General features: G+C 56.8%; 3 protein-coding genes across 22 annotated transcripts in view; all 3 read right to left on the bottom strand.

Annotated features, from left to right (window-relative positions):
• QRICH1 (glutamine rich 1) overlaps positions 1–258 on the bottom strand; it is a 47,573-nt gene extending 47,315 nt beyond the window's left edge. For 2 of the 3 annotated variants that reach the window (XM_034658297.1, XM_034658299.1), the window contains exon 1: positions 92–257. The gene's annotated coding sequence lies outside the window, so the exon portion shown is untranslated. Of the gene's footprint in view, positions 1–91 lie in introns of all 3 variants that reach the window. The other variant, XM_034658300.1, reaches the window with a different exon arrangement.
• Positions 259–1,451: 1,193 nt separating this feature from the next.
• On the bottom strand, positions 1,452–8,216 carry QARS1 (glutaminyl-tRNA synthetase 1). Of its 3 annotated transcripts, XM_002920551.4 has the most exons (24): positions 8,058–8,216; positions 7,768–7,915; positions 7,292–7,401; positions 7,060–7,135; positions 6,773–6,837; positions 6,143–6,196; positions 5,962–6,022; positions 5,550–5,621; positions 5,349–5,434; positions 5,088–5,174; positions 4,564–4,663; positions 4,365–4,443; positions 4,175–4,283; positions 3,952–4,082; positions 3,752–3,844; positions 3,504–3,641; positions 3,328–3,415; positions 3,095–3,238; positions 2,888–2,992; positions 2,605–2,697; positions 2,367–2,494; positions 2,206–2,272; positions 2,006–2,131; positions 1,452–1,594 (listed from the first exon to the last, which is right to left on the bottom strand). In XM_002920551.4, the coding sequence occupies exons 1-24, from the start codon at positions 8,172–8,174 to the stop codon at positions 1,544–1,546; spliced, it is 2,328 nt and encodes a 775-aa protein (XP_002920597.2). In that variant the 5' UTR covers positions 8,175–8,216; the 3' UTR covers positions 1,452–1,543. The 3 variants fall into 3 exon arrangements, 2 of the variants coding, with proteins under 2 accessions (XP_002920597.2, XP_019656645.2); XM_019801086.2 differs by lacking the exon at positions 2,605–2,697; XR_004624688.1 differs by lacking the exons at positions 1,452–1,594; positions 2,006–2,131 and having other exon boundaries at positions 2,367–2,510.
• Positions 8,217–11,230: 3,014 nt separating this feature from the next.
• USP19 (ubiquitin specific peptidase 19) lies at positions 11,231–22,785 on the bottom strand. Of its 16 annotated transcripts, none has more exons than XM_034658293.1 (27): positions 22,598–22,785; positions 20,836–21,095; positions 20,539–20,574; positions 20,244–20,372; positions 20,016–20,149; positions 19,640–19,939; positions 19,306–19,522; positions 19,019–19,175; positions 18,836–18,907; positions 18,605–18,720; positions 18,282–18,496; positions 17,996–18,191; positions 17,778–17,911; positions 17,511–17,669; positions 17,314–17,424; positions 16,718–16,828; positions 16,537–16,638; positions 15,643–15,783; positions 15,432–15,550; positions 15,055–15,192; positions 14,656–14,969; positions 14,441–14,551; positions 14,136–14,352; positions 13,900–14,052; positions 13,639–13,799; positions 13,379–13,557; positions 11,231–11,722 (listed from the first exon to the last, which is right to left on the bottom strand). In XM_034658293.1, the coding sequence occupies exons 2-27, from the start codon at positions 20,957–20,959 to the stop codon at positions 11,606–11,608; spliced, it is 3,963 nt and encodes a 1,320-aa protein (XP_034514184.1). In that variant the 5' UTR covers positions 20,960–21,095; positions 22,598–22,785; the 3' UTR covers positions 11,231–11,605. The 16 variants fall into 16 exon arrangements, with proteins under 16 accessions (XP_034514184.1, XP_019656643.1, XP_011224962.1 ...); XM_019801084.2 differs by having other exon boundaries at positions 18,282–18,502; XM_011226660.3 differs by having other exon boundaries at positions 19,640–19,942.
• Positions 22,786–22,851: the final 66 nt, after the last annotated feature.

Here is a 22,851-nt window from a genome sequence, read left to right on the forward strand (position 1 = left end):
CCCGCCCGCCCCCGCCCGCCGTTGTGTGGGGTGGGCCCGCTGTCTGAGGCCCGCAGGTTCGCCACATCCCTGCCCCCACTGCAGCCCTCACCCGGCGACGTCGTCGCCGCCGCCGCCGCCGCTCTACCCGCCGGCCCCGCCGCACTGCTCGGGGCCCCAGTTCCGCCGTCGCCGCTCCAAGACCGACAGGATTTTCCCCTCACAGCTCCCTGGGCGCCATCTTACATTCAACCCTCACAGCCAATGGGTGCCGAATGCCCATCTCGCGATAACCGAAGCGTCGGATCCCGCGAGAGTTGAGACTGCCTCCTGGCCAAACTTAAAGGGAACGCTTCAGCCGAGGCGAGAGGCCGGGCCTCCGACTGCAGAAACAGCGAGTAGAGCCAGGAGTGTAGGGCGGAGCGCCCCGCCCTCGGACGCCCCTCCATGCTGGGCGGAGCCAGGGCCGGAGATCGTCCTGGAGTTGGAGCCTGGGCGGGTTGGGGCTCCAAGCTTGCTCTCTGGACCCACCTTCTGCAGCGTGCCTGGGCCTCCTTCAGTCGCGCAGCCCCAAGTGGGGCGGGGCCCGGTCTCTTGCTTAAGGTAGCCCCCGCAGCCGCTGACCTAGACTCTGCGCCCCCGTACCATCGTCCCACCTGGGAAGCCCGGAGTCACTCTCGTGCAGGAGTCTTTAACATTTGGGAACCCCCTCCACAATCCGCTGTCATCTTAATCCGGCCTTCCGCAACCCAGTCCACCTTAAAGCGGGCCTCCGGTAGCCTGGTGTTTGTATACAGGAAAAATGTGGAGGGTGTTAAAGCTGCAGGCACACGTGGACCTCACTAGTAGCCCACACTGCCCCAGAGGACAACCAGTCGGCTATAGACTTTTTAAAAAGGGGCCTCAGGGCCTTTGCACTTGTTCCTAGTGCCCTGGCAAACATCTCCTTGGTCCTTAGGGGTTCCCCAAGGAGTCAACTCCTGAGAGTAGTCTGAGGCATAGGATTGGTCAGGAACTTCCTCCAGCCTTGCACAGGCCCCAGGGAGACCTCTCTTGCACAAGTGCCTGGTCATCCTCTGCCCAACTAGACAGTCAACTTAGAAGGCCACTGCACAAGTCTTCCTCTTCTCCTTGTTTACCTGGCACGTAGTAGGCACTCATTAATTATTTGCTGAATGACTGGACTGAGAACCAGGTGTTTTCATCTGCCTAGGCACACAGGCAGACACAAACCCTCGATTCCTTTAGCACAAGGTTGCTAACAGTGGAACAGCACCCAGAGCCAGCTAGGCCCTCAGACCAGGTGCAGAGGATTTCGATTCAGGCCCAGGTCCCTGCCCTAGAGCACTACGAAGTACACCAGTGGTTTCAAAGATGTCAGTACTGCTCTGTGTGCACTGCACCTCCTCCCTACCCCCAGCAAGTCCCTAAGGTCCTCAGGAGCTGGAAGTGCAGACAGATAACACACAGACTCCAGGGGATTTAGCCGTTCTTTATTGACATGGAGTCTGGGTACCCCTAGCCTCCAGAAGAATGAGGTAGGTCCACGGGGCTTCCTTACAGCTCACACCTTTCCTGGGTCCTCCTTCAGTGTGACAGTCCGGTTGAAGACAAGCTGGATGGCAGATGGGAAAGAATGATGACCAAGCCAGAACCAGGCCAGGAGGCCCAGACCTCACCAGACCCTACCCTCACCGCATCCCAGAGGAGCTGAGGGTCAGGACACTCAGTTTCTCAATAACTATGACTTTGGGTAGGGGACTGGATGGCTCTGGGCCTCCATTTTATAAGGATTATAACAACCACTATGCCTGATCCCTACACCTTTCTTACTTGAGGAGTAAGAAAGGCAGGGTCCATACAAAATTTTGTGCATGGACCTCTGAACCTGTTTCCCATCAGTAAAACATGAACCCCATCTCAGGTGGTAAGGATTAACTAAGGGAATGTTGGTAGAGCACTTGGCACAGTAAATGGGAGCCACCACTGACTGTTGTGCAAAGGGCAGGCAAGTAAATTCAAGCACCTGTCCCTGGCAGCTGTCTGGATCCACCGAGAAGTAGCCAAGCCGCTCAAACTGGAACTTGTCAAAGGGTTTTGCCGAGGCCACAGAGCAGTCCACTAACGCTGCCTCCACCACTTGTAGCGATGCCTGTGGGCAGGGAACTCAGGTGGCCATCCAGCCAGGGAGACCCACCACCCTCACCTTATACCCCATGAGCCTACCGGGTTCAGGTCACTTAAGAATCCACCAGGCACCTCAGCAGGATCCTCAGGATTCTTGTGCTGAAATCTGCAGCCAGAAGGAAGGTCAAGACTCCAGCTGGGTAGCCACAGCAGGCAATGCCCATCTTTTATCTGCCTGCACCCCAGCTCTGTTCACTCACAGTCTCTCATAAAGGCGAATCTCACAAGTCAGAGTCTGTGACACCCAGTGAATAAAGGCCTTGGGCTTTTCTCCAGCATCCGCCCGTCTACAGGTCACCTCCAGGCTCTCTACACAGCCACTGGGTCCCTGGAAGTCGAGGGGCCTACAATTAGACCCAAAGACCACTACTAGAACTGGAGGCTGCACGCACCCAGATCCTACCTCACTGAGGTAGGAAGGCTGCAGCCTGCTCTCACCTTGACAACATTCTGCAGCTCGATGACGTAGCCTGTATGCCTCAGGCCCACAGGCTGGCCCCATGCCAGGCGCTTATAACCCGGCTCTGCTTCCTAGAGGTAAGAAGTGGTGTGGACACAAGAGACTGCACAGGTCAAAAAGGTACAAGAGGCTTTCTCCCACCCCCATGTCTGGCAGGGGCTGGTTCATCTGAAGTAGGAAAGAGGTGGACTAAGAGAAGAGATGAAGGGATCTCAGGACTGGCGTCAGCTGCAAACAGAACCCTTTACACCCCCCACTTACTTCTTTGAAGTCAGTCCTTTCAATGAAGACCATGGGTCCAAAGGGAACCTGATGGAAGCCCTTGGTCTCATCAGCTGGGAAGTTGGGAACCTGGATGTCTAAGGGCTATAGCAGGAGATATATGTCTGAGTCACACTAGACACTGGGACCCCCAAGCCCAGACCCAGGTGCACCCCCCCAAACACACGCACATAGTGGCACACCTACCTTGGTAGCAGGAAAGTTGGTGATGATGACCTGTAATGGCTCCAGCACAGCCATGGCCCGTGGGGCTGTGTCATTCAGCACATCACGCACACAGGCTTCTAGCAGATGGGGTTCCATTGTGGTCTGTGCCACTGTCACCCCCACCTAGCAGGAAAGATCAGCATCACTCATATCCACAACCACAAACTGTTCTGCTCAGCCCCCACCTGCCCAGCCAGCCCACTGGGCTATACCCGAGCACAAAAGTTGTTGATGGCCTCAGGCGGAAAGCCCCGCCGTCGTAAGGCTGTGAGCGTGAAGAGCCGTGGATCGTCCCAGTCCCTGTGGGCAAGGAGGTGGTGAGAAGGCCTTTGGCAGTGTATGCCACTAGTTACTTCCAACCTTCAGTGAGCCAAACAATCACACCTACCGCACAGCACCAGCTGCCACAAGCTGGAGAATCTTCCTCTTAGACACAACAGCATAGTGAAGGTTGAGACGGCCATACTCCCACTGAACAGGGCAATAGACATCCAACGCATTGCACAGCCAGAAGTAGGAAGAGCGTCTAGGGTGGGAGGGTAGAGTCAGGTCTGGCCACCTCAGATCAGAGAGACCACAGGAAGGGCCTCTGGACTCCCACTGGCCCTACCCACCCCACGGGCCCAGCTCCCTCACCGGGCCTGGAATTCCTTGGTGCAGAGTGAGTGGGTGATGTGCTCGATGGAGTCACAGAGGCAGTGTGTGTAGTCATAGGTGGGATAGATGCACCTGCAGGGCATAGGCAATGGGCCCCACCATCCAGCTCCACTCCGCCCTACCCATGGCCCACCACCCCAGTCTACAACTCCATAGCCCCACCCCATGCTCACACCCACCAGGTGTCCCCTGTGCGATGGTGTGGTGTATACTTGACTCGATAGGCCACAGGGTCCATCTTGCCATCCTCCATCACCAGCTTCATCCGCAGTGTGGCCTCACCCTCTGCAAACTTGCCCTTGCGCATTGCCTGACAGGAGCAAGGGCTCAGATGGCCTCTCAGCGCTGGGGCTTCTCCTCCTCCACCCCCACCCAGACACAACTGCCCCTCCAGAACCCCACCTCAAAGAGCAGCAGTGACTCCTCTATGGGACGATCTCTCCAGGGTGAGGGCAACGAGTTATGGCCTTTGAGCTCCTCTCCTCGCTGGTGGCACACATAGGCCTGGCCCCTATGGGGTACAGGTATGAGCGCCCAGGATGGCTATGTCCTGGGCAGCCTGCCTGGCTCTACATGGCAGCCCTGGCCTCACCTATGGATAAGCTCCACGGCCCAAGCATACAGCTGGTCAAAATAGTCAGAGGCATATGTCACCTTGTAAGGAGTGTAACCTGGAGCAGAAAAAGACACAGTATGAGCAACTAGCCAGGGACACCCAATGGCAAGCCACGGTCCAAGGAGAGGCCCACTGACCACCCGATCTTTCTTCCCAGCTCTTGCCCAGCCCATACCCAGCCAGGCCACCATGTCATAGATGGCAGTGAAGAACTTTGCTTCCTCCTTCTCAGGGTTGGTATCATCAAAGCGCAGAAAACAGATCCCATTGTTGGCCTACGGAGTCATAGAATCTGTGAGCTTTCACATCACCAGCTTCCAGAGTCCAACTCATCAAACTGGGACATTCTCAGAGCTCTCCCATGTCAGAATTGAAAACGCCTTCAGGAGTTTCACTCATCTTCCTATATCTAAATACCTTAAACAAAGCTTCTTACACCAACTGCAGACATCCTCTTTCTAAGCCTGAGAAGTCGCACTGGGAACTTCACCAAAGTTGAACTCACTGCCTCACCTACAGCTTTTTCCCAATGAGCCCAATGGATTCCTGGCCTCATATCACATATGTGATTCCCCTCCATGGCCTCTGTCTGCTCTGGGCACATTACAGGAGCAGCAGGAAAGGCAGGGACACCTTTCTGGTATCCAGCCTTGGGAGCAGCAAGTGGTCATCCTGACTGCCAGATCCCCACACACTCACCTTGGCATAGCCAAAGTTGAAATTGATGGCTTTGGCATGTCCTATGTGCAGGATTCCATTGGGTTCCGGTGGAAACCGGGTCCGTACCTGAGATAAGGGAAATGGGAACAGAGGAATTAAGCCAGAACTGAGACTACCCTCAAGGAACAGATGCCCCTTCCCAGGGAGGCCATGGTGATAGGTTAGATGGAGCAGTATGAAGGCAGCCCAGGCCCCTTGGCAAGTGACGGCACAAACTTGGCCGACAGTACTTCCACACACCTGTCCTCCAGTGATCTCCAGGTGCTGCTTCAGTAGATCCATGGTGTGTGGCGTGGTCACATAGCCTGGGGTCTTGTAGTTCTCACCTGCCAGGGCCAGAACAAGCCTGAGGACTGGGCTGCAGCCCAAGGGTCCCTACCCTGGCTGTAAGAATTGCTATCAAGATCTCACCCTCCCCAGGATTTTAATCTGCCTGCTCACCAGGTTTGTGGAACTTAAGCGCCTCCCCTCGGAGCTGCTCCATCAGAGACAGGGCCTGGTTAGCAGCCTCACCTGTGAAGAAAACACCAAAGAAAACTTATCCTCGGAATACAGCTACCCCATCCAGCTCAGGGAGGTACCTCTTGGTACTACCTAAATCCCACAATCAGAAGAAAACCAGGCGATCCCTTTCCCCAACCCGAGACAAGAGATACAGAGCCAGACTTCTCAGTTTCCTCATGCTAACGTCTGGGTAATGGGAACAAAGGAAACACCAGGAATTCCAGTCTGGCAGCGGAAGGCAGGGCGATGAGTAAGCTAATGGCCTGAGGAGACTGGGCTATAACAACCCATTAGGTGGAAAGCCTAGAAGTTAGAGAGCTGAATGTGACAGGGACCACAAGCCTCTCACCATTCTCCATCATGTCCTTTGTTGTCCTCCGGTCTTTTTCTTCTGGCCGAGCTTTTGACACCTGAGAGAAGCCCAGAAGTTGGGTCAGGGTCTCAGGATCAGTGGGGTAGATACTCCCTTCCCCAGCCCGAAGTCTCACCCCACCTCATCCCCAGGGACCCAGGACCATACTCAGCCCCACCTTGGGTTTCTTCTCCAGATCAGTCTCTGTCTTGGGACCCAGAAGGTGAAGAACCTGAGCAGAAACCAGAGTCAGGGCTGAAACAGGAGTGTTCCGTTTCAAGGAACCCCTGATTGACCCCATCTACCCACCTAAGGGCTTCCTGGCCTGTCTACCAACGCTGCCTTGCAGAACCTACCTAGCCCATCCCATTTCTGCTCCTCATATGGTTCTGCTGGCCTCAAATGCTCTTTCCCCCCTGAGAGTCCAAAAGCTGGTGACAAAACAGGTAACAAAAACTGCCACTTAGAGAGAGGAACTGTGGGCTCAGCATCAAGACAATAAACTACCTCAGCCATCAGCCTCTTACGATTCTCAGCCATCATCTGAGATGATGGCCATATCACCTCTATTTACAAGATGAGGAAACTGAGGCTCAGAGGAAAGCAACTCACCGGAAAATAGGCACAATCCAGATGCCCAAGTCTTCTACTGCCCACCAAGGTGCTGCTGTGCCACACTAGGCTCTACTATGCACCATAAGAACAGGGACAGGGTCTCTTCCCCTCCCACCTCCACGTATCCCGCAGTGGACTCTAGGCACTGTCCATGGCAGGGTCTTTGCCTGCTTCAGCTCAAGGAGTTGCCCACCTGCATGTCCACTTCATGCTTGATCATTTTGCCATCTGCCCACTTGAGCACAGCTCGAGCCTCTCCTAGAAACATGGGTACAAGGAGCTGCAGAAAGGCCAAGAAGGACACTTCCTATTCTCTTTCACAAGAAAATGTCCTGGCTGACCTCAAGAACCAGAGCCTGGGCCCAGCCAGACCACTTTTAAAATGCTCCTATTCCTCCCTCTCCTCCCTCTCACTTATGCCCAGAAAAGAATGTATGACCCGAGAGAACCACATAGTCCTCTGCCCCAGGCCCTGCTCACCCATCAGCAGTCCCATGTTGAAACGATAACGCTCCTCCAGGAGTTGGGGCCGGTGGCGATTTATGGCAGCTTCCACCTGCAGAAAGACAAACCATGTGGTTCAGAAAAATGTCCTTCAGAAATGCTCTAGGGACCCACACTCTCACCCTGGCTCTTCCTGGGTGGAGAACCTGAGCCACTCCTTTCCAGGGTCAGTACTAAGGAGGTACCCAATGCCTAAGGAAAGACTCACAGCCTCTTCAATCTGCTCTGGGGTCACCATGACACCCACACCACACTCCTGTTCAAAGTCCTCTGTGTTGATGGGGTCCAGGGGATGACTTCGCACATACTCAAGGGCAGCTGAGAAAAGAGAACCAATGATTGGTAGCTCAGCTCCAAGAAGAAGTTAGACAAGGCCCTAGCCCCACGAAACCCCAATAACTACAATCTGGCCTGCTTAGAGATTAAGCCTTGCACCATCCTAGAGAAGCTCTGAGACCACGGGAAAGAATCGTATTCTGAGCAAGGCTCTCCCTCAGACCTACACAGTTCCCCAGTCAGTCTCACCAGGAGTGACCCTCTCCACCCTTCACTGCCAGGGCCTGGGTTTAAAGAGTGCAGTAGGAGCATAGAGAGACACTGGGGGATTTGGCACAAAGCCAGACAGGGGTATTGGCTGAAGGGAGGAGTTGGAGGTGGAAGTGGCAGAGCAGGCAGGGGTCTCACCGCTCAGCTGGAGCTCGGTATGGATCTTCCTATTGGCTACGTAGCTCACAAGGAAAGAGAGACGCCGGGGATCCCTGAGTCGAGATGCCAAACCATATAGCAGGGTCCCGGTAGCTTTGTCGATGGTGGAGCCCAGAGTCTGCTGCGCCTGGGGTCCAAGGGGTCAGAAGAGAAGCCCCACGCCCAGTAAGAAAAACATGAGTTAGACAAGGTTGGTAGATCGGGATCGGGACCCGGTCCGGCATTGGAGCACAGTCGGCAGCCGGGGTCAAGGGCAGAGGGACTCCCACCTGGGTCGCCGCCTCGCGCAGCTGCGCGCTCAGAGCCGTGTTCTTGAGCGTCTCCCGGGCCTTATGCTCGCTCAGGCCAAGGCCGGTGAATAGCGACAGCGAGTCCAAAGCCGCCATTGCTGGGACACCGGAAACCGAAAGAAAACTTTGGGGCCAATCTGCACATTGGCATTAGCTCACTGACCAATAGGAGAGCGAAGCCGCCAGGGAGAGCCAATGGTAGCCTTCGGGGGCGGGCTAGCCAGGGTTGTCGGCGCCATTTAAAAGACAGAGGCCGCCCAAACCGGTCTTTCCTGGCGCTTCACTTCCGTCTTCGCGCTAAGGGTCGCTTGAAGAAGTGAAGTGGTAGGGGGCGGCAGGACTTAGGGGAGATTTGCCGCGGACCCGGAGGGAAGGTGTTCAGCACAGAAGCAGGAAACCTTGGGACCACCCCATTTCTGTTGTTGGGAGCAACTGCGAGTTCCTATCACGTTTCTGAGGTCACAGCTTTGGAGTTGTCACGGAAACCGTTGAGAAGGACAACAAAAAACCAAAAAACAAAAACCGAACCCCCGGGAAACCGGTCAAGTCTCCAGCACAGATAATGTGTCGAATGGCAGATAGAGGGGCTCCCTAAGTCCGGCACTTTTCAGGCGTCCACCTAGACACACCTGGCTAGGAGACGTCTGGGCCGAGGAAGGACCTCGAAGATGTTCTGCAATGATTTAGTTTAAAATCTGACATACTTACCCTCTCTTGCCAAAGCATGTAAATGTCACAAAACCCACAAGCAAATTAGACCTTGAAATCCATCTGCAAGTGTTTGACAAGATATTTTATTGAAGTTGGGATAGGGTGGGGCAGAGGAGAGGTGCTTGGGGGGATCTCCCCACAGTCTCTCACTGGACTACCAGGACCCACTGAGAATCAGGCTAAAAGAGAACTGTTTTCTTTGTGGAACTGGAGCTTCTGGGATAGTGAGAAGATCCCCAAATTTGGGATTGGAACTCAGACTCTTTGAGGCTTTGGTGTCACTAATACTTGTGGACCTTCAAGAATGGGGCAGGATACTGACCACAATCTATCCATATTCTGTGTCCTGATTTGTGGCCATATCCCACTAATGACCAAGTTCCATTTCTGGGCCTACATCTGGGTCCCACAAGATGACCACATCCAGGTTCTGCCCAGGGCCACACACTGCATCAATATCTAAGTCCAGTCCTGTGTCTTGGCTCCCATGACTCCAGCCTGATGTCCAGCCCAGGCAAGGCCAGGTGTAGGCATTGAGCAGGGGATGCAGTGCAGTAGTAGCATAGACAGGCACCAAGAAGCAGAGCCTCAGCCATACCACCCCTGTGCTGAGTCTACAGCTGTAGGTACCTAACCCACAACAAAGGTACCTATGATGAGCACAGTGCCTGCCACATCCACTGTCCCCTCCGTACCTGATGCCACCAAAGGATTTATTACAGCATCATCACCACCACTGAGTCCTGCAGGTCTGGTGATGACTCCCTCAATGGAGTTAGAGCCTACATCCCCTTTTCCGGTTCACTCATGGTGCCTACCCTGGGAATCCTGTGGCCATGTCACAGGATGAGACAGCAGCCCCACCAATGCTACCAAGAATGCCACAAGAGCAGTGGCAGGCGAGCCAGTCTTCTGGAGCCCTATGACTTGCACAGAATAGAACTATGACATTTTATGGCCAGCCCAAGGGCTGGCTTGCTTGCATGGGCCTTTGGCACTACTTCAAGAAAAATCAAGAAAAAGATGATCAAGGAGAAATGCCAGGCAGCAGTCAGCAAGGCCCAGCTGTGGCATGGGAAGAGGCAGGGTCCTGGGCTGGCAGCACAGAGGCAGTAGGTGCCATAGCGCAGATGCCACAGAAGGGTTATATAGCAGACACAACAGCAGCCAGGCTATGGTCAGGGGCAGACAAAGCCCCTCGACAACTGCGTCCAGTACAAGCAGACCACCAGTGGCTAGACACTCAGGGCTGCACACAGTAAAGACCCAGTACAATCCTGTTGTGGTTCATACCTAGCAGGCCCTCCAACAGTATGCCAGCACCAGCACTCGCTTGGCAATTCCACCATTTCTGCAGGCTCTCACACCCAGCTCTCCAGGCTCTACTCCATAGCCAGCAACCCTACACTGCCCTTGTGCCATGTTCCCATAAGAAAAAGCCAACACTGGTCACAGGGGTAGCCTCCAGCAGCACCCTCTGCTCACCGCCACCCCTAACTCCAACTGAGGCTAAGGTGTACTAGCAGGGCCCACATGCTAAGCTTTTTGTAAGACTGGCCCCAGAGGCTTGGGACAGGGATGGATCTACAGGGCTGCAAAGATCCTGCCCCTCTGCCCCCCACCTGGCTTATCTAAACAGTTGCCTCATGAGTACCTCTGCTCCTCATCTCCTCTGGCTGGAGACACCCACCCTTACCCTCAAGCAATTAGACAGAGAAAAGAGGCAGCATTATCCATGAAAAGAGGCAAGGAAGCTTCTCACAAGATTTGCCCTTGCTATGTCTATATACAAGGTCACAGAGGCCCTGAAACTAGGACAAGACTATAGACCCACTATGGGTAAACAGCCTGGGGCAAAGGCCAGGAGCCAAGGTCTCAGAGACTTAAGGGAAGAAATGGCCTGCCAGGACCCCGCACCTTCCCTCCCACACGAAAGCAGCCAAGATGAGCTCTGGGCTCACTGCCTGTCCTTTTGCAACAGGATCTCTCTCCCCACAGCAACTTTTTCCTGTTCTGTTCTCCACTAAGGGATCCAGATGGTGCTCAGACTGCAGCAAAGAAAGATCTGATACTAGGGAAGGAGGAAGACAGTACTTCCAGGGCTTCCTGTTGCCCAAGAAGTCCTCCCTGACCCGCTGTCTGGCTTCTGGAGCCTCATGGGGTACTCATCCACCCTTAGGTGTGAAGTACTGACAATAATGCCCAACACAGCTGCCTCCACAGGAGACCCAGAACTGGTGGGATCAAAAGGTAGCAGGTAGGCCCCAAAAGCTGACGGCTTCGTGACCCACGGGGGCTGAGGTGGGACCCCACCATCTCTCCTCAGACCAGAGCACTTTCAGGGCCTTTAACATACCTACACACACATACACACACATACACACCCTCTAGAGGATGGGGAGAGGTGGCCACAGCACCTGGTGGATCACAGTCACTAAGTCTGCTTATTTATCATTTATTTTTAAAATATATTTAAACAGCAGCAATCACTTCCAAAATGCAAAAAAAAAAAAAATTACAATTTTTAGAATAAAATTATAATGTTTATGATGCGAGTCAGAAAGAATTGAAGGTACAACTGAGAATCCAATCACGCAGCACTGGGGGTGGCTGGAGAAGCCAAGGTCCATGGGTTAGGGGGGTCAAGCTGACAAGAGGGCCCAACCTGTGAGGTTCCCACCTAAATCATACCCCCAAACCCCCACTGATGAAGCCAGTGTCCTCTGGGTTAGAGAAGGAGAAGCGGCAAAGAGCTGGCCCTCTGTCGGGGATTCCCCAAACCCAGTCCCCACCCCACCCCACCAGCCAGGGACCTGCTAATCGACCTCCTCCATGTTGCTGTAGGTGGGGGCTGGGCGGTCCACAGAGGGGGCGAAGCGTTCAGGGGCTGTCCGCGTGGGGGCCACCTCGGGGGCCTGGCCAGGGCCTAGTCCCTGCAACAGAATATGAGGACAGGGGTTGGGGGCTGCCCAGTATGCTGCCTGGCATCCCGGGGGTGCTGGCTCAGAGCCCCGGCACCCAAGGGAGGGTCCCAAGGCAGGCGCAGACAGCAGCGGCGTTGAGACAGAGAGACAAGATCGGGCCTGAACAGTCTCACTTTATTAACACTTTAAATACAGGAAGCTGCTTGGGCAGGGCTAAGCCCCAGGCCAAGGGTCAGAGCAGCAGGACGGACAGACAGCTGGACGGATACCCACCCTAGGATGCTCTGCCCCTGCAGGAGCCACATTCCCCACCCTGTCCCACCAGATGCACACACTGAGGCCCAAGCCCAGAGCTGGTCCCCACCACAGAGGCAGGCATTGCCCGGTGGGCAGGCAGGTGGGCCAGCTCACAGCAGCTGCCTGCAGGCGAGCTCATCTCCAGCGACTCTGGGATACCAGAGGATAGAACACGTTGAGCACGAGGGCCACCAAAGCTGCCACGGTGCCCAGAACAAAGTACCGGAGGCAGCCCTCATCTGGTGTGGTAGGGCCACGTGGTGGGGGGCCCACCCAGTCTTGGGGCCCCCAGGGACCCAGGGGCACAGGCCCCTCGGGTACCGGTTCCTCCTCGGCCTCCAGCTCCTGCCAAATCCGGGAAGCCTACAGTGTGCGGAAACGGCCATCAGCACCTGGGGCAGGGGATGGGGAGGGACCCGGTGTCCCAGAGACCCCTGGCCACAGAAGTCCCGCCCAAGGTGACTGGCACTAACCCCTTACACAATCCAAGTCAAGCAGCAGGGAGGTGGGCAGGCGGGAGCCAAGTGGGCCATTCGCAGGGTTGTCTAGACAGAGCACCAAGGCAGGCGAATCTTGACAGCATTTTGGCCCCCTCAAGAAGCTTCCCAACTGACATGCAGCTTCCCACAGGGGTTGGCCGGGGGAGATGGTTAAGCTGGTTGGTTTTTTTAGCCTGGGGCTCCCACAGAGTAGCTCATGGAGGGTAGAGCTGGAACCTGAGTAATCCGGCTCCCTCCCACCCACGTCCAGATAGATTGCGACCACTGTCTCCTATCAGGATTCCTCTGCATCTGAGCAGAAAGGGCTCAAGGGAGAGGACAGCAAGGAAGAAACCAGTCCAGAAAAGAGATGCAGGTGCCCACCCACAAGACCTATGGCACCCCATGTCAGTAAGGGACAGAAGACCCCAAGGGCTCAGCAGGGACAGACGCTCACCTCAGAGAGGGTGGCAGCCACCCTAGCCCATGGCCAGCCTGGATAGGCCCTGTCCTGAGTGCACATCAGAACAAAGGAGTTATGACAAGTGAGGGTCTGTGGGCTGGCTGGCATGTGAGGAAGGTGCAGACGGAAGTCGGGAGAATGTAAGGTACAGTCTGTCCGTGGCATCCCACCACCCAATGAGGTTCCGAGCAGCTACTCAGCCTGTGCCAAAAGGGTGCCTATATGCACCCCAACAGCAACGTCCTGGTGTGCGTGCACCTAAGTGTCACTACAGCATGGGGATCCCTCTAGCTAGGACCCTGATGTAAGAGGATCATGAATCCCAAGACTCCAAGGACCCATGGCTGGAGGAGAGGAGGCTGTGCCCCACCCCCTCCCATCTGCAAGTTGAGCTCTCTAGCCTGCGAAGCCTCTCCCATGCCTCACCTGGCTGGCAGCAGCCTCGGCTGCAGGGCCTAGGTCTGGGTGGTGCTCTGAGTGACCTGCCCTGGGGGGCCTCTCCACAGGAGAGTTCCGCCGGCGGTAGAAGAGTACATAGGCATAACGCGTCACGACCTGGCTCTCGTCTACTGTTGTCACCGTGCTGTCGTCAAACAGGCGCCAGCCTACAGCGAGGTGGGAAGAGTGTGAACATGACCTACGCCACCACCCCTACCACCTATCCTGCTGGCTGCGTGTGCCCTCACCCACGTCGCTGCGCTGGCTGCTTCGGTCATTGGGCAGGCGCGCACAGGCGGTGTAGTGGCCGCCGATCATGCCTCCGTAGTGGTTGATGACGGCGTACAGGTCGTAGCTAGGCAGCTGTTCCTCCTTCTGACCGATGCAGAACTTGCTCAGGTCCAGGTTCCTGGGGTCCCAGCCAGAGAAAGGTGAGACAGTCAACAGGCACCCAGGAGGCTAGCCGCCCCCCATGACCTGACTACAGTCAGCAGGGGCTCATCGCTCACCGAACAGGGAACTCCACCAAGTCATTGATCTTGTCACGCCAGATGAAACTCCGAAAGGAGAAGCGCTTGAGCTGCACGATGAGTACATTAGGAAGGCGCCACAGCAGTAGCTGCTTGGAAGCCTCTCGATGTTGTTTACACTGTGGGCAGTACCTGATAGTGGACAGAGGTGGGGTCAAGACCAGCAGATCTCCACTCTGCCCTGCCCCACGACCTGCCTGCCGCCCCGTCCTCACCAAGCCTCCTCGGGTGCCAGCACCTCAGGCCGGGTGAAGAGGTTCAGGCACTGGTCCAGAGTGAAGTGGCCAGCGCGGGCAGCCTCCCCAGCAGAGCCTGGATCCTCAGCACACTCCAGCTCCTTGGACGCTACCAACACGAACTCCTGCAGGCGCTCGTTGTTCCGCCAGACTAGTGCCAGGCTGCAGTCCTCACCCAGCTCCAGGGGGGTGTCTCCTACACATGGGCAGGGAGAGGGGTCACGCAGCTGTGGACAGTGGCCAGCCCACCCCACCCCATGGCTCCCACCCACAGCCTCAGACACCTTTGTCCTCTAGCCGCTGTTCTCGGTTAGATGCGTCAATTTTATAGATGAAGAACTGGGGTGTGTGGGCATTCATGGCTTCACTTGGGTGCTGATATCCGGGCACAGCAGCTGTGAAAAAACATACAATCAGAGCTCCTCAACCTACCAGGACCTAAGTAAGTTTCCCCCAACCTCCCCTACCCCAGCTGCAGAGCCTTCTAGCAGACTCTTACCTTCAGGCCGAGACACCCTCTCACTAGCAGGCAAGGAACCAACTTCAACAGGCCCACCGGCCAGCACCTCAGAAGAAACGCCACTGGTGCTGGGCACAGGGCCCCGGTCAGGGGCCGCCCATGCCCGTGGGACCCCTGCGTCTCCCTCAGCCACGGGGGTCACCAACTGGAGCTCAGGCGGCTGAATCAGGTCCCGCTCACTGTCCCCAGCCTCCAGGGAACTAGTGGAGAGCAACGTAGTACAGCCGGGGCCCTGGGACTCCAAGGCCATGCGGCCAGGCTGGAAGGGTGGCTGGAATACACTCACAGAGTACCTGGCAACAGGCAGCAAGGCAAATAAGAATCCTGACAAGCCTCTGCTCCAACTACCCCACCCTAATCCAACCACTGGGCACTTACCGGGCATAGCCCTCTAGCAGCTGAGCGAGACGAGCGTAAGTGAGACGTGAGGCAGGTACACTGACCAGAAATGGGTAGCCAATGTTCTCAGGGCGGCAGAGACCCTTGTGGTCAGGCCAGTGGGTTTTCTGGCAGAGCCTGGAGGGAAGGGGGAACTAAGAATAGGGCCTCAGCCCCACCTCCTATGACTTGCCACTGGGGGGTTAGCCTCTGGCCTTAGGAACTGCATATGCCAGCCCTGCCCCCACCACCCAGAGCCTAGCAGAGTAGAACAGTAAGTGGAGGGCTTAAAACATGTGCCTCTATGGGGAGAGGAGGTCGGGTGCCCCTGAAACGTGGAGAGGAGGGAGGGGGAGGGGGAGGCGGAAGGCCCTCACTGGTTGCAGTAGCCCACGCGGTAGCACCGGGTACAGCGCTTCAGCTTCTCATCCTCTGACTGCTGCTTCCGCTGGCAGGCTGCACACTTGGAGATGGGGACGCTGGGCACCTGGGGGCGCTAGGGTGGGTTGTCCGGCTCAGCAAGGCCAGCGCGAGTGAGACTAACCCCCTCCCGCAGGGCCTCGTGCCATCAGGCTGGTCCTCACTTACCTGTTGCACCTCTAGCACCACCACCCGCTCCTTAGCCAACTCTGGGGGTAGCAGCTCAAAGCAGAGGAGCGTGTCGGATGGGGACACAGTGTCCAATGAGTGGGAGGGCAGGAACACACGGTGGAAACGATTTTTAATCACCTGGGGACAGAGAACGCACAGATCCTCTGTGAGGACGAGCCTGTTCTCTGGCCCTGCCTCAGCGCACGAGGAGGAGACTTGGCCCTGAACTTGGGTCTGGGCAGCAGAGTGGGGATTGTGGCCCCAAAGCAGCCTATGCCTCTGTTGGCACCAGCTTTAGTGCCCAACAGAGTAAGCAGCCCGGTGCACCAGAGAGCCTGAAAGCCAAGAGTGGGAAAGGCAGCGACCAAACCAGCAATCCATACCGAGGGCCTCCACTCTATCAATCAGTGGGGCCCCACTGAGGCTGCGACATGGCTGCTGTGGAGGGGCCACGTCAGAGGAGGCTCCTTCCCACTTTCATCCCCAAAGAAAAGAGCACTCCAGGCTGGAAGCTAGGAACCTTTGGGAAAGACTAGCACACAGATCCGGGATAATGTGAGGGAGCAGCAGGATAGAGGGAAAACCACAGCTGCTAGAAAGATAGTCCTGCAGCTCCAGCTCCTTGTACAATGACGAAAGAACAGCTGAGGGTCCCCACCGAAAGGGGGAGTAAACCCCAACGATGGCAACCTGGGGACCTGAGAGCACTTCTCTCGCACAGCCCAAATGCCTGGCTTCACGTCTCAAGTCCTAGCACACCCGTGGGTTTCATGCAGTCACACGCACGTTCGTGGGTACACGTACAGATGCCAACGACCATTCACCCGTGTCTGCGCTCTAAGTACATACGCGTATCCACGTGCCTAAGAGCCTGGGGAAGGACAGATGTACCTCAGCCAGACGGAGGTTCTCAGACTTCACGTGCACACTCTGAGAGAGGGACTCCAACACTTCACTCGCGCTGGAATTCTCCTTGCTGATGCTCACCAGAAACTGGTAACAAGAGTAGAGTCCATGGGGGAGGTGGGCCAGGGTCTTTGGGATCACCCAGAAATAGGAGCTTACTTCTCACCTTGATGGGCTTGCTGTGGGGCTCCCGGGCAAAATAGAAGACGGGGAGAACCTTCTGCTTCTGCGGCAAGGGCACCGGCAGGTAGAGGAATGGGTCGAAAGTGATGGAGACCTGTGGATGCACAAATGGCACTAGGCGGCTGCACTGGGAGTGGGGGACAGGACGCTCATGCCCAGGGAGCCCAATCCAGGCACTTGGATGGCTCTCAGGGCCTCAGGGCCAACCAGGAAATTCTCAGGCTTGAAAATACTGGACAGACAAGGAGGGCGACCAGGAGAGAATACTCCCTCTCGCCGGCAACTGAGGCCTTGCTCAGACTTGCCCCGTGTCAGTTTGCCCCTCAATCATACCCCACGTGTCTTTCCAATCTTACCCCTACCCCTACCCCATCTTATAGCTGTCTTTGAGCCCAAACAGCCCTTTCGCCTCAGTCGGGAAGCTACCCAGCCTGACCTCTGCAGCCCACAAAGAAGCTGAAGGCCTCCCTGTCAGCCTCTTTGCCCAAACAACAGCTAAAGATGCACATGCCCCCAACCCAATTTGACCAGGCTAGCTAGACCAAGCTAGGAGCCGCTTTCCAGGGGAGCCCTTCACACCTTGGCACACACGGGGCACACCAGCTTCGACTTATACTGGCCCTGAAATAGGTCTACGATGAAAGAGTCATTCCTCATCTTATGCCGCTGCCATGCTTCTTCAGCCACCACCTGAGGAGCAGAGTGGTGAGGATCAAGGAGACCTGGGGACTGGGATGTGCATGAGATATGCCCCCACCTCTGCCCCCATCCCTGACCTCATCCGGCCGCCCATCCGAGTCGACGGTCTCTGTGTAGGGCTTGTTCTGAATGCGATTCAGGTCTTCATGCAGCCCATCCAGCAAGAAAGCCATGAACTCCTGGGCATCATGCTGTGCATAGCCTGTGAACTGGCTGGCCTTGCTCGCCACAATGGCCTGGATGCAGGGGCCAAGTGTGAGCATGGAGCCCCAACACCCACCATGTACCCAGCTGGCGAGCCTTTCCCACCCTCTCTAGCCAGGGTGGGAGTAGCCACAGATCACCTTCAACTTGGAAGGCTGGAAGGCATGGTGGGTGCCCTTCCACAGCGCCCGAAGCAGCACAGCAAAGCCAATGGCCAGACGCCCACCAGTCCCCAGTGGGTTGTTGTAGTTGATCTCGGCCTCAAAGGAGCGGTCTAGGGACAGCAGCCAGGTAGAGGTGTGAGCAGGGAAAGGTATCCTCTCTGCCCACAGCCCTGGGCTCCTGGCCCTGCTCTCACCATGGAAGAAGTCCCGGAGCTCCCGAGTGTTAGACAGAGACTGAATGACACTGTTCATGAAGCAGGTGTTGCCAAGATTGACAAGGCCAGTGAAGCCTGGCAGACACACCTTCTTCTCTTCCTCCTCCTCTTCCTCCACACTGTCTCCACTCACAGGGCTGTGGGGCATTGGAGGCACCATACATGTGGGCTTGGGCTGTGGGAACAAGGAGGAGCATGAGAGAGCAGCCCTGTGGTTCTCCAGCCTCTAACCTTGGCCCTCCCCTCCCCACCCGAGGATTCTCACTGAGGCCAGATGTGGCTCTGGCTTTGGGGTTACATGCTCCATGGGAGTGCGGGCTGCCACACCATCCAGCCCCGTGTCCTCAGATCGAGCCTTGGGTTTTTCCTTCTCCACAGCCCGAGCTTCTTCCTGGCCTGTGAGTGGGTGGGGGGTACCTCCCGGTGGGGTTGAATCCAGAGGGGTTGGACCTGTCGGCACGGCAACCTTTGCACCACCCACTGCACCTTAAAAAGGGGGAATGAGGGGGCTGGTGGTTAGCAGCATGTGGCAGGGGGTGGGGGTCCGGGTTATGTGGGCTGGACAATGAAGGGAGCTCGTGTGCAGACCTCGTGGAGCTGGGGCCTCCAGGCCCCCCCAGCGCTGACTTTGCCGCTTACGGAGGCAGATGTCAATTCGAGAGGCCGTGAAGCAGAAGGTGCACTGCTCGGGCTCAATCAGGTTCCTGTGGGGAAAGGCTGAACTCAGGGACTTAGGTGAAGTGGGTGTCAGGCTAGATGGGCCAGGGAGATGGAGCCCAGGGTGGGACAGGCATAGTGCTGGGGCCAAGAACCACCCACCTGAGCTTCACCTGCCAACGGAAGATGGTATGGGGCCCACAGCCAGGGTGCAGTCTCAAGAAGTTTCCATCCCTGCAGAAGCAGAACAGGGACAGGGCAGGAGGAAGAGTGGGAAGAAGAGCATGAGACACACTGTCCTGCCTGAAGTGTACCCTCTGCCCCATGTCCTGCCCACCCACCCACCTGGTCTGGAAGATAAGTGTGAAGTCTTGCTCGCGGAAAAGCACTCGAGAAGTGTCCCTGCGGATTTCTTTCACGTACACGTGCACCACCACTGAATCTGGCCCCTTCTCATACGAGTCATTCTTGACAAATGCCAGGTTCACCATGGACTCCGGCTCTACGTTGAGACCACAGCTCAGTGCCACTCAGGACAGGTTCTCGCCCACTGCTGTTCTATTCCCAATCCACCTGCCAACCTTGCAACCCAACCTAGGGCTCTGCCTGCCCACCGCCAGCCCCACCTTTACCAGCCACCAAGGTTATAGCATCTGCTGCCACTGCCATCTCTTCTTTGGAACGGTCACCTTTCTCAGGGTCTCTGCTCCGGGCCATGGCTGGGGAGACTGGATCACTCCTGGCAGACACGGTCTTCTCTCCTGCCAAGAGTGCTAGATTCTCCTCTGAGCCCAAGAGGCAGGTCTGGGGGTTCAGCGGTGGTACCCGGAGCTGTTCCTCAGCTTCAGCCTATTTGTGGCAAGATTGTGTGCAGGATCAGCTATAGGTCTGGCAGGTGGCCCCCCCCACTGCAGTCCATCTCCCAACCCTCCCATCTTCTAGCTCCCACAGGTACCCCACTCTCACCTGGGTGGCTGTCTCAGCCAAGAAGGGGGGGGCATCACCCCGGGGTCCAGGCCCATCTCTGGACCCTTCCCCCTCTGGCCCTCTGCGGAGATGCACAGCCCTCTTGGCGCTGGGCCCTGCCTGGGCCCCGGGGCCAGCCCCTGCGCCTACCTCACCACGGCCCTGGGCCCGCTTCTGGTTCCGGGCCTCCTGTTTAGCCCGACGGGGCTCAGGGCCTGGCTCCAGGGCAATGGGAGATGGCTCCTGCCCATTCTCCTGGCACCGCAGCCCTGGCACCGCCTCCTGCGTTCCTAGAGGTTTCTTCTACCAAAGATACTGCAGTCAGGCTCTGTCAACCACACTGGGTATCCCTACCCTACTCTGCTGTGGAACTTACCAGAAGAGAGGGCCACGTGAGCAGAGGCACCTTCTTGGGCAGTGCCAGCTGCAGGAGGCCACCTTTACGGGCTTGTACTTTGGTGCAAGAACTTTCTATCTCGGCATAGAAAACACCACCCCACTGCCGACCACCTAGAGACAGAGTGGGGGGTGGCGGGCAGTGAGCTGGGGTGGGGAATACCAGAGGCTTCAAATACAGTGCTGGGCTCAGGGCAGATGGACACACCTGGAAGCCGCACCACGCAGTCTGTGTCCGTGAAAGCAGCATCCACTTCCTCTAGGCGCAGGGGACCTGCTCCCACACGCAGCTTGACAATCACCTCATCTGCACTCTGCCTCCAATCAAGCAACAACTCTGTAGGAGGAGTACCAGTGACTATGAGGGTCTCCATAAACTGATAGGGATAAACAGGTGCCAGAGACCTAGCCCTAACAGAACTGTTCCAGATGAAGACTAGAGTCCCAGTGCTCCCTCCTCGCCCCTAGCACTCCAGCACCCAAAAGGCCTACACATTACTCACCCTCTTTGGCCTGCTCCTCCCGAGAGGACGCTGACCCTGACAACAAAGAAAAGAACCAAGAAATGATGATGGAGAGGCAGCCTCCAAGACTCCACCACCCCACCAAGCACCATCTTCAGGATCTCCGCCAGACACATAGACTTAAAGCTGAGGCTCTACCCAGCCTGCTGTGAGTCCTTCTCTCAGTATCAGACCAAAACAGAAGGAACAGCAAAAATGTCATTTCTCAACCCCTAATCTGTACATTCAACAGGGTGGAGGAGGAGACCACAAGCATTCTGGGAATGCCACAATCACCTCTTCTAGGATCTCCATCCTTGCTCTCCTGGTTTGCTCGATCCTTCTGCTTCTTCTTACTGGTGGCCTCCTCCAATCCTGGGGGACCTCTCCTTGGGCCGGTGGCGCTGGCCCCGCCAGACATCTTGAGCCGCTTGGTCGACAGCCAGAGTGCCCCGGGGTCGGCAACGGCGTCTGGGTCAGGGCTACGGCGCTTTCTTCCTGGCCCAGCTATCTTGGCAACTCTTTGTGGCCAAATTCTCCAACAAGGAACCGACAGCCTAATGAGAAGGGACCAGTGATCAGTACCAAGGCCCAACGATTTGCTCCTCGGTTACAGCCAGGGCTCAGCAACCCAGGATACAACTAAGCCTACAGAGCAATAGCTCTCCACCACCTAATATAGCCCTGGACACTCTCAGACTATCCTGAAGGGAGAATAAACAATATAAGTAGCAACAACTTCTGGCAGAGACTCCTAGTGCCTGCCATACAGACCTGCAAAGATGGGAGCCTCACTGAGGAGGCTCCAGGTCAAGGCAGCCATGGCCTAGAACCAGGATCCTCAACCAATCTGGAGAGGAGCCATGGCTCCAGCCCACAGGGCTGGCACTCTGAGCAGGGTGCTCACTTTTCCTCACTCTCACTGGCTGCTTAGTCACCACCCGAGAAGTAGGAGGTGGAAGAGGAAGGCAGAAAGGAGAAGACAATCAAGCAGCAAGGGGACCAGGCCCTGTGGCTGAAGACAGGCTCAGCCCAGGTGCTACCACTGCCCAGACAAGGTCCTGGGGTTAAGGTGCTCCACCTGCCACCTGCCAGCTCCCACCCTCCTCTGAACCTATTCTTATGGTTCTGCTTGGTTTTCCTTCCTACATCCCAAGAGGGATTTTTCTCTCCAACTGTTGTCCCAAGCAGAGAGGAGCCTGCAAAAGCTGGGGTGAAAAGGGTATCTAGCTGTCACACTACCCTTTCAGCAGCAACCCTGCCTGAGAGCCAAAATAGGAGGGGCATCCAGTTTGAGAATGAAACAGACATCATCCCCTTCTTTCCCAGGTCCACTCACTCATCTGTACTGGGCTAGAGACCTTCTACCCAGTTTCCCACAGACCCACCAGTAGATTCTGGACTGTTTTTCCATCCAAAATAAAGTTCTCAAAATTGAGGTAACGGTGGGGATGAACCATGAATCCAGGACCCGTGGCAGCCTCAAGCCTGGCCTGAGATGGTAGCAGAGCAAATAGTGACTACTTTGTGTTCCCCAAGGTGTATGTGTGGTGTGGAATAAAGAGGGACGTTCTTCTATGGGGGACTAGTGGGCTGGATCTTGAATGACGACAGATCCAGAGCCGAGTGGTGGACACCCTCCACCTCCTTGCACCAGGCCCCAACTTAAGGTCGCGTCCCTCCCCATTCTCCCGGGAACACCGAGACAAGAAAGGGGCTGTCTAGAGACCATGCCGGCCTATACTGCTGCGGGAGTTACTGACTACAGACCAGCGCCCCGGCCGCGGCCAGGCTGCGACTCAGCTCCAGCCTCCAAACCCTGAGCCCGTCACCACCTCCTCCAGGAAGCCGCCCTCGCTCGCCGCCAGTCCTCTCGGAGGCAGGAGGCCGACCCCGGGCGTAGAGTAACGGCCCAGCCTGCATCGGTGGGCCCGACACGCCGCGGGGCTCGAGGGTTCGAGGCTGGCACGGCCCGTGACCTTGAACAGGCAGCCCGGGGCCCCCGTCGCGGCCTCCCTGGCTCCAGCCAGACAGGCCAGTTGCGGCCCGTCCCACTCACCGAGCGAGGCCGCCGCCGCCAGCCCTCTTAGGGCCCTGGCAACCCGCTCTCGGTTCCGGTTCCGGCGTCTGGTCGGTTCCGGTTCCGGCGCGCCCCTCCCCCGTCCCGTCGCCGCCGCCGCCGCCTTAGCGGCTTGTTTTGTTTCGACTTCTAGTTACGGCCGCGGGCGGCTGAGCGCCTAGCTGGTGACGCACTTCCGGTGGGAGCGGGCACGCGGCGGCGGGTAGCTCCGGGGCGGGCCCGAACGGAGGAGG

The sequence above is a fragment of the Ailuropoda melanoleuca genome, chromosome 4 (assembly GCF_002007445.2).
Source record: "Ailuropoda melanoleuca isolate Jingjing chromosome 4, ASM200744v2, whole genome shotgun sequence".
NCBI lineage: Eukaryota > Metazoa > Chordata > Mammalia > Carnivora > Ursidae > Ailuropoda > Ailuropoda melanoleuca.

Coding starts and splice junctions, on each gene's coding strand:
- QARS1 (XM_002920551.4), bottom strand. CDS start 8,174: ATGGCGGCTTTGGACTCGCTGTCGCTATTCACCGGCCTTGGCCTGAGC. Junction 4,664..5,087: donor TCAACTTTGGCTATGCCAAG/GTGAGTGTGTGG, acceptor ATGACTCCGTAG/GCCAACAATGGGATCTGTTT. Junction 2,273..2,366: donor ATTCGCCTTTATGAGAGACT/GTGAGTGAACAG, acceptor TTCTGGCTGCAG/ATTTCAGCACAAGAATCCTG.
- USP19 (XM_019801085.2), bottom strand. CDS start 20,959: ATGTCTGGCGGGGCCAGCGCCACCGGCCCAAGGAGAGGTCCCCCAGGA. Junction 19,176..19,299: donor AACCTTGGTGGCTGGTAAAG/GTGGGGCTGGCG, acceptor GTCTCAACGTAG/AGCCGGAGTCCATGGTGAAC. Junction 16,829..17,313: donor TGTGCCCCGTGTGTGCCAAG/GTGTGAAGGGCT, acceptor GTGCATCCACAG/GTCTCCATCACTTTCGACCC.